This window comes from Zingiber officinale, chromosome 1B, assembly GCF_018446385.1.
Source record: "Zingiber officinale cultivar Zhangliang chromosome 1B, Zo_v1.1, whole genome shotgun sequence".
Lineage (NCBI taxonomy): Eukaryota > Viridiplantae > Streptophyta > Magnoliopsida > Zingiberales > Zingiberaceae > Zingiber > Zingiber officinale.
In genome coordinates, this window is record NC_055986.1 from 98,413,205 (window position 1) to 98,429,237 (window position 16,033).

General features: G+C 37.4%; 1 protein-coding gene across 1 annotated transcript; it reads right to left on the reverse strand.

The window, feature by feature from the left end:
* Positions 1–670: 670 nt before the first annotated feature.
* LOC122040331 (zinc finger CCCH domain-containing protein 17-like) lies at positions 671–3,091 on the reverse strand. Its single transcript, XM_042599658.1, has 6 exons — positions 2,687–3,091; positions 2,526–2,621; positions 2,358–2,447; positions 2,179–2,280; positions 1,061–1,135; positions 671–803 (listed from the first exon to the last, which is right to left on the reverse strand). The coding sequence occupies exons 1-6, from the start codon at positions 3,089–3,091 to the stop codon at positions 726–728; spliced, it is 846 nt and encodes a 281-aa protein (XP_042455592.1). The 3' UTR covers positions 671–725.
* Between the last annotated feature and the right edge of the window lie 12,942 nt (positions 3,092–16,033).

The window sequence follows — 16,033 nt, forward strand, 5'->3', positions numbered from 1 at the left end:
GTGGCTCGCTACACCAGTCTCTATTAGGGAGCGTGCTTTGGTACTACGTCTGGGCCCAAGAGAAGCTGATTATTACACTACAACAAAAACCCTCATAGACATCAGTTTTCCACCGGTGTCTATTACATTTTCGACCGATGTCTATGAAGGCGATGTAAAAGGTCTGCCATTTTAGACATCGGGTTAAAACCGGTGTAGTAGCACTTAACGACATCGGGTGTAAAACCGATGTAATATTATATATTAATAACACCAGTTTTGGCAGCGGTATACGACCGATGTAATATTAGTTAATGACACCGGTTTAGCAGCAGTGGAAAATCGATGTAATATCAGTATTGTTTAACGACACAAATTCGATTTCCGAAACAGTGAAAAACCGATATTATACAGACAAGTCAATATCCATGTAACCAACACATAAATATTATACACATCAAGTTCATATCCACATAAATATTATACACATCAAGTCCGTATCCACCAATTGACTAGTTGAGGTATCAATTAGCCTACTACTTAAGTAAGAAGCCCTTTTATTCAACTGTTCGGCATCCATCTCTTTGATTGATTCTTCTACCTCATGGAGGCCACCTTCTTTATCCTTTCCTTTACGTCAACTGCAGATGCATCTGCCACTTCAGCTTCAATGTTTCCTTTCTCCTGATTCTGATCATGCTCCTCCTGTTCCTTTGATGATTTTTCTTTCTTGGATTTCTTCTTCTTTAAGATTCTATTCTCTGAAGGAGCACCAGCACTTTCTTTCTTCTCCCCTTCACTACTTTGCTCCAATTGCTTCTTGTCTGCATAACAAGGATAAACAAATTCAACACACATTAAATAGTCGCTTCATATGTATGAAGCAACTCAAGTGAATTAAAATTTACTATCTATCAAAAATAAACTAATTAAAATTTGCAATGCCCATTTCATATAGAAGTGCATCCAGCTCTGCCATTTCCTTTTTCTTAAGCTCCTTCTTTGACAGTTGCCTTTCACCATCTTTGGGTGGTGCTGAAACAGGAGCAAGTTTCTCAATGGTTGGTTCTTTCCTAACAACCTCTGGTTCATTTTCAGGTTCCTCAACATCATCATCATCACCCATGTCAAGGCCATCATCCTCACTTTCACTTTCCTAAACACAAGAAAAAAGAGAGTACTTGTTATAAATAAAATAAACTTAAATATCTGATATAAACAAACATGTAAGAAAAGAACTGACTCTCACATGTGAGAGTAAAGAAAATAGTAGATAAGCATAATCACTAGCAAGCAACAAAATTAGCTAATAGGAAGAGAAGATTTTTATTTAAACAGATAACCTCAGAAACTCAAAAAGATTCTACTTGTATTGACATAATAAATTTCAATAACCTCAGACAATCACCATTAAAATAATATTACAATAGAGGAGAATATTAAATTAAGAATTACTAATATCACCTTTTAGAGCAATGTTGAAACACCATTTTCTTCAAAATGCTAATAAATCTTGAATTGTGATTGAGCTTAAAGATTATTCTCATATTTCAAGTTGATACTACAGCAAAGGAATAAGCAAAGAGTGATACAACATGCTAGTATGAAAAACAATCTAAAACATAGATTTAAATAATGGTTTAACTGGCCACGATATGAATAGCACATAGATAACTGGATATTGGTGTATTAGTTAGCTTGACTATGGAAACAATGTTAGATGCCTAACACAATTGAATTAGACTACACAAATTTATGCAATTATCTCATGTGAGAATAAAATCCCAGATAATGCATTTCAATTTCAATTAAGTTTAAAGTTAGACTAAAATCATACGATTGTTTAAAATGACTGCTAGGTAACTACAGGAGGGGAAGTGATTGCTTCTTGGAGAAAAATTATGTAACTCTACTCACAAAATCTTTTGAAAGATTCCAATGAGTACAATTTTTAATTAAACTATACTGTCACGGATAACAGAAAGCATAATATAAGTATCCCTGTGTGCAAGGGTTTATAAGTTTCAAAGACATTCCCAACAACACTAAATTTCCACACCAATATTCGTGCATCCTGCACAAAGTAAGGCATAGTTGAAAACATTCAAATGTACATCACATGATGTATGGAGATCATGAAATGAACAACACGCACTAAAATAAAGGTATAACAAATAATGTTAGACAGAAAAGAAGCACCTGTGTTCCAGCAAATAGCATACCATTACCAACGGTCAAAGCGTAAACTTGTCCGACAGGGCCATCAAGGCCTTGTTCTGTTGTTGTTTGTGTGTTCCATGCCTGAACCAGCATACAAACAAATCCATTTCTCCATTTCCTTATATGACATGATGGTAACATATTCTAAGAGCTCTGACCTTGACAGCATTCACAACTCCAATAAATAACCAAGGACCTTCATTGGTCATACATCCAACCTCACCTCCCATATTGATGGCTCCAACGCACTTCCACAAAATTGCAAGAGTCAGGCACTATGTGATTCCTTTATCGATGTAGTAAAGGAGTTTGAAGAGCATCAATACCTTCCCAGTTTGAGTATCCCAAACACGAACAGACTCATCCTTGCTACAAGAGTAGAGTTTATCAGACCCTGAAGGCAGAGCGATACCAGTCACTACCTATCAGAATATTCAGACTATCAGCCACCTAAAGCAAGTGAAGCAAAAGAAACCAAAAGAGCCACCTTTTGATGCCCCTGGAGTTGGGTCAAGAGAGAGAAGCTATCGCTCATGAACCATGAATGCAGGAACCTACACTTATCTCCGAAACTACAATTTCCAGCGAGGAAGTAATTGCATATTTTGTCGAGAGCCTTGCCACCCGCTCGACCCTTACCCCACTTGGAGGGTGGCGCACCCGCAGAGGCAATATTTCTAGACACGTGGCCTTGCAAGTGCCCCCGCTTGGCAGCGCCATCGGCGAGCACGGTCTGCGGCGGGTCGCTATGGAGAAAGGGACACGGGTGACGGCTGCATCGCCCCGCCTGCCAGTGTAAGCATACCTTGTTGCTTCTGTCTGGAACCTGAGACGGCCCCGCCCGCTGGTAGCCCCTCCTGTTTCCGTACCGATCTGGTTGCTCGAAGTCCATCAAACGACCCAAACAAATAACTCAGATGCAATTGGAGATCCAGGAAGATGCCACAAACAGGATGATCCCAAAGAGCGATCAAAGTCGGCGAGGAACGCCTCAAGCCACAGATGGCGCCCCTTGGAAGACGATGAACAAAGCGACCGGGCAGTGAGATTCGCTGAAAAACCCTAGAGATCCATGAGAAGGCAATCAAGATGAGAAAATTAAATTTTGCATACGGTGGACAGCGTGATATAAGTTTAGTTTTGGATGGAAGCGTGAAGTGTTACAAATTTCGACTAAGTAGTGGTGGGAAAATTAAATTATTTTATTTTATCATAGACACCGGATTTTAAAAACCGTTGTTAAAATCGGTGTCTATTAACGAAAAAAAATCGCTCATAGACATCGACTAAAAAAACCGATGTCTATGAGTGAAAATCTGCACTCATAGACATCAGTTTTTGAAAAAACCGGTGTAAAATACTCAAAGACATCAATTTTTACTTAAAATCGATGTTGTTCCGCCGATGTCTATGAGGGTTTTTCTTGTAGTGTTATTTTGAAGTATTAAAGTATAAGTTTTTAAACAAGTGAAATAAGATTCAGAAAGTGTTTAAAATTTAGCAAGTTTTAGTTTCCCTTATGCTAGCATGTTGTTCTGATTAGCTTTACATGTTTAGCATTTTAGTATGCATTGTTCTTTTGCTATTAGATGAGCATGTGTACTATTTTCTTTAGAGCTTTTAGTTCTTGAATTTCAATATATTTACATGCATACTCGAGTTTTTGTGAGATAGATAGCGCTTACTAAGCAATTTTTCTTATAGTTTGCATTTCCTCCTACTGTAGATACAGGAAAGGAAAAGCTATAGCAAAGGAAGGTGACAAGGAGGTGTTCGATGATGTGTGTGATGCTAGGACTATGGGAGAGACTTGGGCATTATTAAGTTTTCGTGTTTTAGTGATTAAGAAACATTTGAAATTGTACCTTAAGTTCCATGTCATTTGAGATTGTTCTTGTTTTAGATTGCATGCTAAGATGAATCCAGTTTAGTAAGTACGTACTTTTGGTGTTTGCATGGAGTTATAGTTTTATATGTTTCTGTTATTATGAGTTATATGTGCATGTTCATTTTTAGAGTATTGTATTGTATTTTAGTCCTGTTGAACTACATATACTCTGCCGAAATTTTAAGTTTTCTTGAAAAAAAAATTTAAGTACAGATTGTTATATTAGTTAAGTAAGAATCTATAGTAGTTACGTAATGGACACCTTTAAAGAGTAGTGAGAAGGGTGGGCGTTCCAGTTGGTATCAGAGCGGTTCCTATTCTCCAGCATCACACATCAGCACCATCCTTGCCGTCTTCAAGTAAGAAAGTATTTAAGTTTTCTTTTATGCTTTTCCTTATTATTTGCAGTATAGAGTATTTGTTTAGATATGCTTAAGTAAGATGAAAGTTCTTGTTTTCTTTTGTTTACATATGTATATATGTCTAGAAAGCGTATGGACGATTTTAAGTCTTTCTCTGCATAACTAGATGTCAAGAAAAGGACATCCCCGTACCGCTCGTACTGAGGACCGAGCTCAAGAGAACGAAGAGCCTAGAATAGTTGAACCAAATCTCTCTGAAGTTGTTGCTCAACTCCAGAGACAAGTGGCGGAGCAGCAACAAGTGATCGTCAATTTGATGGCGAATCAGCAGCCGGTCCCTCCCACTCCTCCAACTATCAATGTGGAGACTTCAGTGGTGACTGAGGTTCCACCAGCCGCCCTAGAAGTCCCCACAGCACCTAGAAGACAAGAAGCATACCTAATACAGTGGCTGAAGCTGAAGCCAGTCAAGATCGAAGACAACACAGTGGGGAGCTAGAAACCCTAGTCAAGTAATCAGAACTGGAAGGGCAAGGGTCACAAGAGAAAGCAGTGGAACTCAGGAGGTAACCAGAAGGGAGGACCAGCAAACAAGCAGACCAAGTTCCCTCTCTGTCCTAAATGTGGGAGAACACATCAAGGAGCCTGTCTTTTGGGTAAGACAGGATGTTATTCATGTGGGCAGGAAGGACACATGGCTAAAGAATGCCCTAACAAGCTCAAAGCACCTCAGCCACAGCCAATACAATATGGAGGCAAGCCTCAGTTACATTATATGCCTGCAACTCTGGAAGGACCTCAACTCAGTCAAGGAAGGTTGGAAGCCCCACCAGTTCCAGCCAGAGTATTCTCCCTCACTAAAGAGGAAGCTGCTAGTGCCTCCACGGTCGTAGCAGGTCAAGTAGTTATTTTCAGCATTTAGCTACTGCACTATTTGATCAATTAAAAGGGGCAACAGTGTTCTCCAAGATAGACATGCGCTCTGGGTACATCAGTTGAAAGTGAAGGAAAGTGATATACCCAGAACAACTTTCAGGACCAGATACAGACACTACGAGTTGGTAGTCATGCCTTTTGGTGTGACTAGTGCACCTGCAGTCTTCATGGACTTAATGAACAGAGTGTTCAGAGAATACCTTGACAAATTTGTCATCGTGTTCATCGACAACATTCTGATCTATTCAAGAACCCCAGAGGAGCATGACACACACTTGAGGATAGTACTGCAGACCCTTCAGCAAAAGCAGCTTTATGCTAAATTCTCAAAATGCGAGTTCTGGTTAGAGCAGGTGGCGTTTCTAGGTCACATCATTTCTAAAGAAGGCATCCAAGTGGATCCATCCAAAATAGAAGCGGTCAACAACTGGAGTAGACCCAAGAATGCCAGGGAGATCAGAAGTTTCCTTGGTTTAGCTGGGTATTACAGAAAATTTATGGAGGACTTTCCCAAGATAGTCTCTCCACTAACAACCCTAACGAGGAAGGACAAGAAGTTTGAATGGTCAGACAAATGTGAGCAGTGTTTCCAAGAGCTAAAGAAGAGACTGACCAGTGCTCCCATCCTGATAGTTCCAGAAAGTGACAAGAGTTTTGACATCTACAGTGATGCTTCCAAGATGGGCCTAGGAGCTGTACTCATGCAAGAAGGAAAGGTTATAGCTTATGCTTCCAGACAACTCAAAGACTATGAGAAGAACTATTCCACTCATGATCTTGAGCTGGCAGCTGTGGTCTTTGCACTGAAACTATGGCGACACTACTTGTATGGAGTTCAGTGCAGAATCTTCACCGACCATCAGAGTTTGAAGTATTTCTTTACCCAGAAAGATTTAAACATGAGACAGTGTAGGTGGCTAGAGTTGGTTAAAGATTATGACTGTGAAATCCTCTACCACCCAGGTAAAGCTAACAAAATGGCAGATGCACTAAGCAGAAAATCCAGTGCATCCTTGATGTCTTTGTCATCATTAGCCCTACCACTGCAGAAGGAGTTGTCAGACTTTGGAATCAAAATTATTTATGGGCAACTCTTTGCATTGACCTTAGAGTCAACCCTGCTTGAGGATATACAGAGAAAGCAAAGCGAAGATACAGATATCCAAAAGATCAAGCAAGGGGTACAAAAAGGGGAAAATTCGAACTTTCGAGTATCAGACAGTGGAATTCTTTATCAGGGGAGCCACCTTCGTGTCCCCAATGATGAAGAACTGAGAAAGAAAATTTTAGAAGAAGCTCATAGTATACCTTACTCCATGCATCCTGGTTCCACCAAGATGTATCAGGATGTGAAACAGAGATTCTGGTGGTCTGGACTCAAAAAAGATGTTGCAAAGTATGTCAGTACCTGCCTGACATGCCAGAGAGTCAAAGCAGAGCACCAGAGACCAGGAGGAATGTTACAACCTCTCCCAATACCAGAATGGAAGTGGGAAGACATATCCATGGACTTTATAACAGGTCTTCCAAGAACCACGAACGGATATGATGCAATATGGGTAATAGTGGATAGATTGACCAAGTCTGCCCATTTTCTAGCCATCAAGGTGTCCCATTCTATAGAGCAGTTGGCACAACTGTATGTTAAGGAAGTGATCAGACTTCATGGAGTTCCAAAATCTATTGTGTCTGATAGAGATGGTGTAACGACCACCCTTCTTACTACTACTACACTCTAAGGGTGACCGTTACTTAACTACTAACTCTACTTAACCGGTATGATTGAAATCACGAGGAGTCTCTACCGAAAATTTTTGACAGAGTCTCCCCTGTACCGATGACCTTAAACTGAGATACAAATATAATATACATCAACCACAGGTGGCTGGAACATATATCAAACACACAAAAGAAATAACATCACCACGCAGTTTAATAAAATCAAATCATGCGAGTAATGAATAGTGGAAACAAAATAAAATACAGCTTCTTACTCCAACACTTTCTTATCAACCTATATATATAATTAATCTAACAAATTCTTAAACTAAGTCCCAAGACTTCCATAGTCCTGGCATCACACACCATCCGCGCCACCTTGTCGCCTTCCTTTGCTAAATCTTTTCCTTTCCTTTATCTACAGTAAGAGGAAATGCAAACTATAAGCGAAATGCTTAGTAAGCACTATCTAACTCACAAAATCTCGATATGCATGTGAATATACTAAAAACTAAAACTGAATGCTCAAAAGGAAAACTACTCATGCTTATCTACTAGTAAAAGAAACAAACATATTGAGATGCTAAACATGTAAAGCTACTCATGCTTTTCTAATAGCAAAGAACAGTAAGCTAATCTAAATAACATGCTAGCATAAAAGAAAACTAATCTTGCTGATTTTACAAACAAAGTGAAACTTAATTCAGTTGTTCTAAACTTATTCTTTTATCTCACTTGTTTAAAACTTATCCTTTAATACTTTTATACTTATGTGAAAACTTATTTTACTTGTTCAAAAACTTATACTTATAATACTTCAAAATAATAATCAACTTTCTTCTTGGGCCCGGCAACTGTACTTTCTATGCGCGCATCCCTAACTAGACCTAAGGTAACTAGTCCCAAATCTAGTAGGCTTTACTATTGTAACAACCTGACCCATTTGGCGGCCCATTTGGTGACCCTCGGGTCGTCGACCGTCGGCCGTCGGCCGTGCCATTACTACTAGGTTATCTAAACCTAGGGACGACTATGGGAGCCCAACCCAAGGACAACTGAGAGTCCAGCACAGTGCCACTAATAAAAGTAAAATACTTGTTATCTTTTAATACTTCTAATATATAATGCCTCGGCATTTTAACAAGCACCTTGTGTGTCAAAAATCCCTAAAGTCTTGACTTTGGGATCTACTTAAGGCCTTGGCCTTTTTCTTGTTTTTTTTAGCTTTCTTATACTTGTTAATACTTCTAAAAGAATGCTTCTTTAAAAAGAAACTGAAATGTTTAAGCAAATTCTAACTTTAAAATGCTTAAATCAAAAATCTGCCTACTATGCTAATCAAATTTTGCATATTAAGCTTGACAAAAGTATGATCTAAGATTAGAGTTCTGCATGCAACACTTATCAAAATCTGCAAGCAATACTTATGAAAGTCTGCATATCATACAAGCGTAAACTAAATCTAAAACTTGTTGGAATTAAAACCTTAAATCTTGCTACAACAGAGATAAAAGAAAGAGAGCAAAGAATGCATGCTACTCAAAAATTCTCTAACTATTCCAATGTTGTACAGAGATAAATCAATACTGCTCATGCTATAATCAATAGCAAATGAAAACTAAAGAAACTAATATCCTACCCAACTTTTCAAAACTATACAATTCGAATTGAGTTTCATGGCAACAAAGGAAATTATTTATGCTCAACTAATAGCTAATGGGTAACTTAAATCCTATTGCTTCACGCAAAAACCTCACTTCATTGTGAGGGTTTTTCACCAAAACTAAATCAGTCAACTATTCTTTTATAATAGAAACCATACTAAATTCGTAAACAATCACAAAACCAAGCCAATAAAGACAACACAGCAACGATTGCAAATAACAAACGCCAAATCCGCAACTGGGAATCGAACTCCATCACAAAACAAATCCCTAGCTTATTATATGTCTGAAGAAAAAGAAATCTGCAACATTTCCATAAGGCAGAATCTGTAGCAAGGATGAGAACGCTCTGAAGGAAATTGAGCCCATCTAACAGTATGCACAATCAAGAGCAACTGTGAAACCTCCGGCCGAATCAAAAGACAACCGGGAAGAATCCAATCGAAGAAAAGCCACAAATAAACTCATAGGACAAAGCATGGCATGCTGGAAAACGGATCCTCAACATATCAAAATTGCAGAACACAATCAAACTTTAACAAACTTTGTCGAAATCTGGACCTATACAAATTCTCCTCCTTTCCTTAGGGTTCATGGCAGTAAGCATAAAAAAAAATACCTTAAAACATGCTTCAAAATCCAAACAACAAGAAGCTACCTGAATCCAAACTACTCTTCTGCAGGTGAGGAAGCATGTTTTAAGGTAGCTGTTAGGGTTCGGATAGCTCAGGTCTTAGACTTATAACCGGAGAAGAAGGAGCTGTTAGGGTTCGGATAGCTCAGGTCTTCAACCCCTCCTTGCGCCCACAGCCTCTCCTCGACGAGAAGACCCCCACCCCATGAAGAACCCCTCGAAGATCACCCTCGCCGGCCGCCGGAGTAGTGCCCTAGCTCGGTTTCCAGCTGCGTCTTCGCCCAAGAACAGCCGTCGCGCGAGAGGAGCAGAGAAGGGTTTCGGGAGAGGGGAAGAAGTTAGGGCACGGGAGATTCACCATTAATTCGTCCCTTTTATAATCCAATATTCTGTTACCTTCTTTAAGTAAATTTCCTACCTTTTCTAAGCAGAACCGACGGCCTGAACACTTGGTCAGCCGCGGCTTGGCTCGTGGTTGGAGTTGCGGGTTCGAATCCTGCCGAACTCCCTTTTTATTTCAATTAGGTATCTTTGGTTTCAATTATAACTTATATTTATCTCGTTCCATATTTGTTCACAAAACGCTTGCAGAATAGTTGGTTAGCTGCGTTTTGACCAGGTCAAAGGCCGCTGGTTCGAATCCTCAACCGAACCCTTTTTCCCATTTATTTTCTGTTTTAAATCATTGCTTAAATACATTTCACTTCCTATTTTACCAGCAACGATTGCTAGCACACTTGGTTAGCCGGGTTTTGACTGAGTCAAAGGTCGCTAGTTCGAACCTCGGCTTGGATATTTTTTTGTCAAAACTTCCTTCGTTTAGTAAAATACCAAACGACCTCCAAAAATTACATAAAAATACTCTAAAAATTTTTAAAAAATCCTAGAATATTTCTAAAGTATTTATAAATATTTTTAAGAACTTTTAGAACTCCTAATGAGGAAAATTGGGTCGTTACAGATGGGCGCTTCACCTCTCATTTTTGGGAGTGTGTTCAGAATGCACTAGGCACTAAACTCAAGTTCAGCACAGCCTTCCATCCTCAGACTGATGGACAGACAGAGCAAGTAAATAAGATTTTAGAAGATATGCTCAGAGCTTATGCGCTAGATTTCAAGGGAAGTTAGTGCAAGTATCTATGCTTAGCCGAGTTTGCCTACAACAATAGCTATCAGGCCACCATCAAGATGGCACCTTATGAGGCGTTGTATGGAAGGAAGTGCAGATCACCCATTTGCTAGCAAGAAGCAGGTGAAAGAAAAGAAATGGAAGTAGAGCTGGGCATTCAGACTGAGATGATAGATGAGACCACTCAGGCTATCCAGAAGATCAGACAGAGGATTGAGACTACCCAGAGTAGACAGAAAAGTTATGCTGACACACGCCGTAGGCCACTTGAGTTTCAAGTAGGGAATTCAGTTTTTCTCAAAGTCGCTCCTATGAAGGGAGTGATGAGATTTGGCAAGAAGGGCAAATTAAGTCCTCATTATGTAGGACCTTACCTGATCATAGAGAGGCTTGGGAAAGTAGCTTACAAGCTGGACTTACCACAAGACATGTCAGCAATACACAATGTATTTCATGTCTCTATGCTAAAGAAGTGTATACTTTTCTATCTGACATGGAGAGCATGAGATGTATTATTAAAATTCCTATCATATGAAAAATATCTCAAATCAAGAAAAAACAAACTAGTCAAGATCAATTAGTTGATACTAGTCTTTTAATACTTATGACTACTTGGTTGCTAGGCAAACTCTAATCATAATTCGGAATTTGAACTAATAATGCAGTAGTTTAAAATTTCAACAAATTTATAAAAAGAATGATACCCTTTCTAAAATTATAAAGGATAAACGTTACTTAGTTGATAACTTTACAAATGCAACTGATAAAAAAATAAATAAATAACTAAAATTAAAAGTATAAAATGTTACTTAATACTTATTTTTTTCTCCGACATGTATTTCGCTTCACCAACCCTGTTAAAAATAAAGTAACAATATTAATTAAAATAAAAATTAGAAAAGTTAACAAGACATTGATTAGTGTTTAAAATGCTAACTATGAGACAAATAATCATCATACATAATTAAAATCATGAACAATCATCACCACCATCATCATCGTTATCATCGTCGCCATCATCATCATCGTTATTCGGAGGAATCTAACTTAGAGAGGAGCTCAACTGAAGGTGTCACATGATAAAATCTTGTTGTCAGCACAACTCTCTCATATCTTGCTCCATTTGCGCCCTTTCTAGGTCTCGTTGCACCCTTTCTTGGTCTCTTTGCGATAATATTTCCTTCAAATTGCTAACCTCTTCAGTCAAGGTATTTACTTAGGTTGTAAGTGCTGATGAGGAGGAAGATGGTCCAACTATTCTTTGTGTTCTGCTTAAGGAACTCATCCCTAATATCCTTCCCACTTTTGCTCCTCCACTGGCCTCTAACCATAAACTCAAATTATTACCAACAGAGTCCTCAGACCCCTGAGTATCGGCACCAGCTTGCGAGCATGTTTAGGCTAACTCGAGTTCATCATATTTTTCCTATTTTTTAAAACACATAAGATATTGATTAGATATAATAGAATCACATGTAATATTAAGACAGCAAAGGTAATTAACTAATAAAATATAAATCATATATTAAGATCAAATAAATAAAAATTCCAACCTTGAATGCTTTTGCTCTCGCCCCACTCCAAGTCTTATCTTTTTTTTCTAAAAGTGCAGGAGAAAGTATCAATGAAAGAGGGCTCCTTCCCCATCTCTTTGGTCTAAAAAAACATGATTACAAATAATGAAATAATTTGATATAGATAAAAAATTATTCCAAGAGTTAAAAAATTACCAATCTCCGTCTATGCTCATCTATGTAATTAATGGAACCTCCCGCATATATAGCAGATGAGTCACCAGAATTGTGAGATTGATTCATTCTATTCAGGTTACTCCTTTGCTTACTCTCCTCCGTTGCCCAAAAATTGGTGATCCTCTCCCAATTTTCTTCGGTGATGAAGTTTGGCTTTTTTCCCCGGCCTTTGGAATGACTTAACACATGTCTGATGTGATCGCCACATTTCTTTTTAAATATTCGGCGGATCTCCATTTCATCATTCGGGTCCCAGTTATTTAATCGCTGTGTTGAAAGAAAATAATTTATGATTTATGCACTTTAAATTTGAATTAAACTCAAGAAAATATACCCTAAACTCACTCCACCATAGTTGTTTTGTTGCCTGTGGAGTGCTTGAATAGGTCATGGATTCTCCTCCCCAATGGTTATTCACGATTCTATTAATTTCGTGAACAACCTGTACAGGATTTTCAAAACTACATTAAATTACAAACAAACGACGTTACATAATTAAGATAGATAAAAAAATAAAATATTTTATAGTACTTACGAATCTCCGATAGGGACTAAAAAAGCTCTATCATTCCTAAACTCAGCAAATGAGTTTCTTGCAGAGTCAGGAAGATCTGTGGGGACTGGTAATTGGACTGGCGATTGTATTGGCGACGGTAAATTTGAAGCCGGTGGAGAAGGTACATGTGATGGTCCTGCCTGATTAGATGGTGGCACAGGTACACTGGCAGGTGATGAATCTGTCGGATCCTGGGAACGCCGTCTACGTCCACCACGATGAAATATATGCTGAAAATTCCAATATAGGATAAAGTAAATTGCAAATTTGATGCATAAAAAAGAACATTTAAAAACTTACCATTTTTACGTAAGACTTATAGAAACAAGAGGGAAAAACTCTGAGATGTCACCTCTAAATATGAACCTCTAGGAAAAAATACAGTGTATTAACAGATAAAATAAATAAAATTATAAATGAGGCAGTATATAAAAAGCTCATTGAGTTATAAGTAAGGTAAATTTGTATATTAAAGATAAATGTGCTATTAAAAAAACTAGCAACAAAAATGTTAAAAAAATATGACAAATTCCTTTAAATAAGTTAACAAAACTTACCCATCATCAAAAATCAAAGTCATTCTCATCCTCATCCTCATCCTCATCCTCATCCTCTTCCTCTTCCTCCTCCTCCTCCTCATTATCTTCATCATAATCATCATCATCATCAATTTTAGTTGTATCCACGTTTATCACTACACCGCTGGGATCTCATAAAGTTGGAATAATATATTCCTCAGTCTGAAAGGTGTTTATAACTTCCTCTTGTTGATATGCAATGTTTTCCCAATGTGCCTCAATTTTTTTCCGTGCTTTGGTTTTACAAACAACCCTCCAATCAATCTTATCACGTTTCAAACTAGGATACGAAGAATATAACACTTGAATTGCTTGTTGTGCCAACACAAATGGTTCATATCTCTTATAAAATCTCTTATGATTTATTTCAACCAAATTATAATGTGGATGGACCTTCATCCCTCTGACAGGGTCAAACAAGAGACACATAAATAATATAACCTGCATTTGTGGCCCTGGGTATTCTACTTCTATAATTTCATCTAAAAAACCATAAAAATCATTACTTGCACCTCCTTCATTTGATGATGATATGCACACCCCACTATTCATGGTATTCTTTCCCATTCCATATTCTTGAGTATGAAAATTATATCCATTTATGAAATATGTTGGCCAAGTGTGTACGAAAGCTTTAGGACCCTATGAAAGATGGATTAGCCATTCTTACTCAAGGTGAGCTTGATTACCATGAACCTATTGTCAAAACACCAATTGTTAAAAGTATGCATATGTATCATCCAAATATAGTTTGTTTACTTACATATGATTTGAACCATGAAGCAAATTCTTCTTCGCAAAATCGATCAAACTCTTGTGTCAACAATTCAAAATATAAGTTTTGAAATATCCTACTCAAAAAAACATATTATTACACAAACAATTTATGACATTAAAAACAATAAAATAAAAATCTATACTTACTCGTAATATGATGATACATCTGGACAATTTAGTAAAATATAAGTCTGGGCTACCCACCATTCTTTACCAGTTAAGTATCTTTGTTTACATGGTCCACTTGGTCGACCAAGGTAGTTAAAAATTGAAAATGAGTTCACATTTGGATCAATAGGACCCTCATCATTTCTGCCCCCTCTTCGCCTTTTACATTGAACATGAGGTTCAAAATAATAGGATGCAAAAGTTGTTACTTCCTTCAAAATGTATGCATTAACAATAGAGGCTTCAACTTGTGCTTTATTTTTCACTTTTTTCTTCAAATGATATAAGAATTTGTTGGTAATATAACAAATTATATTAAATATTAATATATAATCCAGAATTAGTAATATTTTTTTGTATTCAAAGAGTTGAAGTATAGAAAAAAAAAATTCTACCTTTCAAATGGATACATCCACCGAAAATGGACAGGTCCTCTAACTTTTGCCTCATATGGCAAGTGAACCAAAAGATGCTCCATGGAATAAAAAAAAAAGGTGGAAATATTCTTTCCAAATTGCATAAAATGATTGGAATGTCTCTCTCTAACTTCTCCATGTGTTAACGTCTCAAAACTGTTGAGCAAATATCATGTAGAAAAATACTTAACGCTGTAATCGCTCCCCATACAAATTACGGTAACATTTCTTTAAAAGCAATAGGAATCAGTCTTTGCATTATTATATGACAATCATGACTTTTCATACCAATTAACTTGCATTCTTTTATATCAACACATCTTCCAAGATTAGAGACATACCCATCTGGAAATTTCAAAGATTTCAACCATTCATATAGGACCCGTCGCTGATCCTTATTTAATGTATAAACTGCCTTTGACTTTGGTCCCCTACTATTTTCATCGACATCAAGAGTGGGTCTTCTACAAATGAGTCACATATTTTTTCTTACATTGAGATTGTCTTTTATTTTTCTGTTGATATCTATCACTGTATTTATCAGATTATCAAAAACATTTTTCTCAATATGCATTACATCAAGATTATGATGTATCAAATGACTAAACCAATATGGCAAATCCCAAAATATACTTTGTTTAGTCCATTTATGTGTAATCCCATATTCATATGTAAAGTGAAGCACTCTGTACCAAATATCTAGACCTATCAGTCTCAAGGGCGGAAGTGTTCTTTCAATCCTATTTTTAGTGAATTCATCTTTATTCTTTCTGAAATTATGATTTGCTGGTAAAAATTGTCTATGACAATCGAAATAACTCGGCTTCTTCCCATGGTTCAATCTGATTGACTTTAATCTCTCCATACATATGGGGCTTCCGAAGATCCCAGCAGTACTCCAACCTGATAACATTCCGTAAGCTGGAAAGTCATTTATGGTCCAAAGAAGAGCAGCCTTCATTACAAACATCTTATTAGTATGAGCATCGTATATAGGAACACCTTCATCCCATAGTTGTTTCAATTCTGCTATCAGGGGTTGTATATAAATATCTATTAACTTTTTCGAATTTTGTGGGCCAGGCACAACCAATGTTAAAAACATATAAGGTGTTTTCATGCACATCCCAGGTGGAAGATTATACGGAGTTAAAATAATTGGCCAACAAGAATAAGCTCTTCCTGATTTACCAAATGGCGCAAATCCATCAGCACACAGGCATAATCTAATATTTCGAATCTCCTTCGCAAAATCC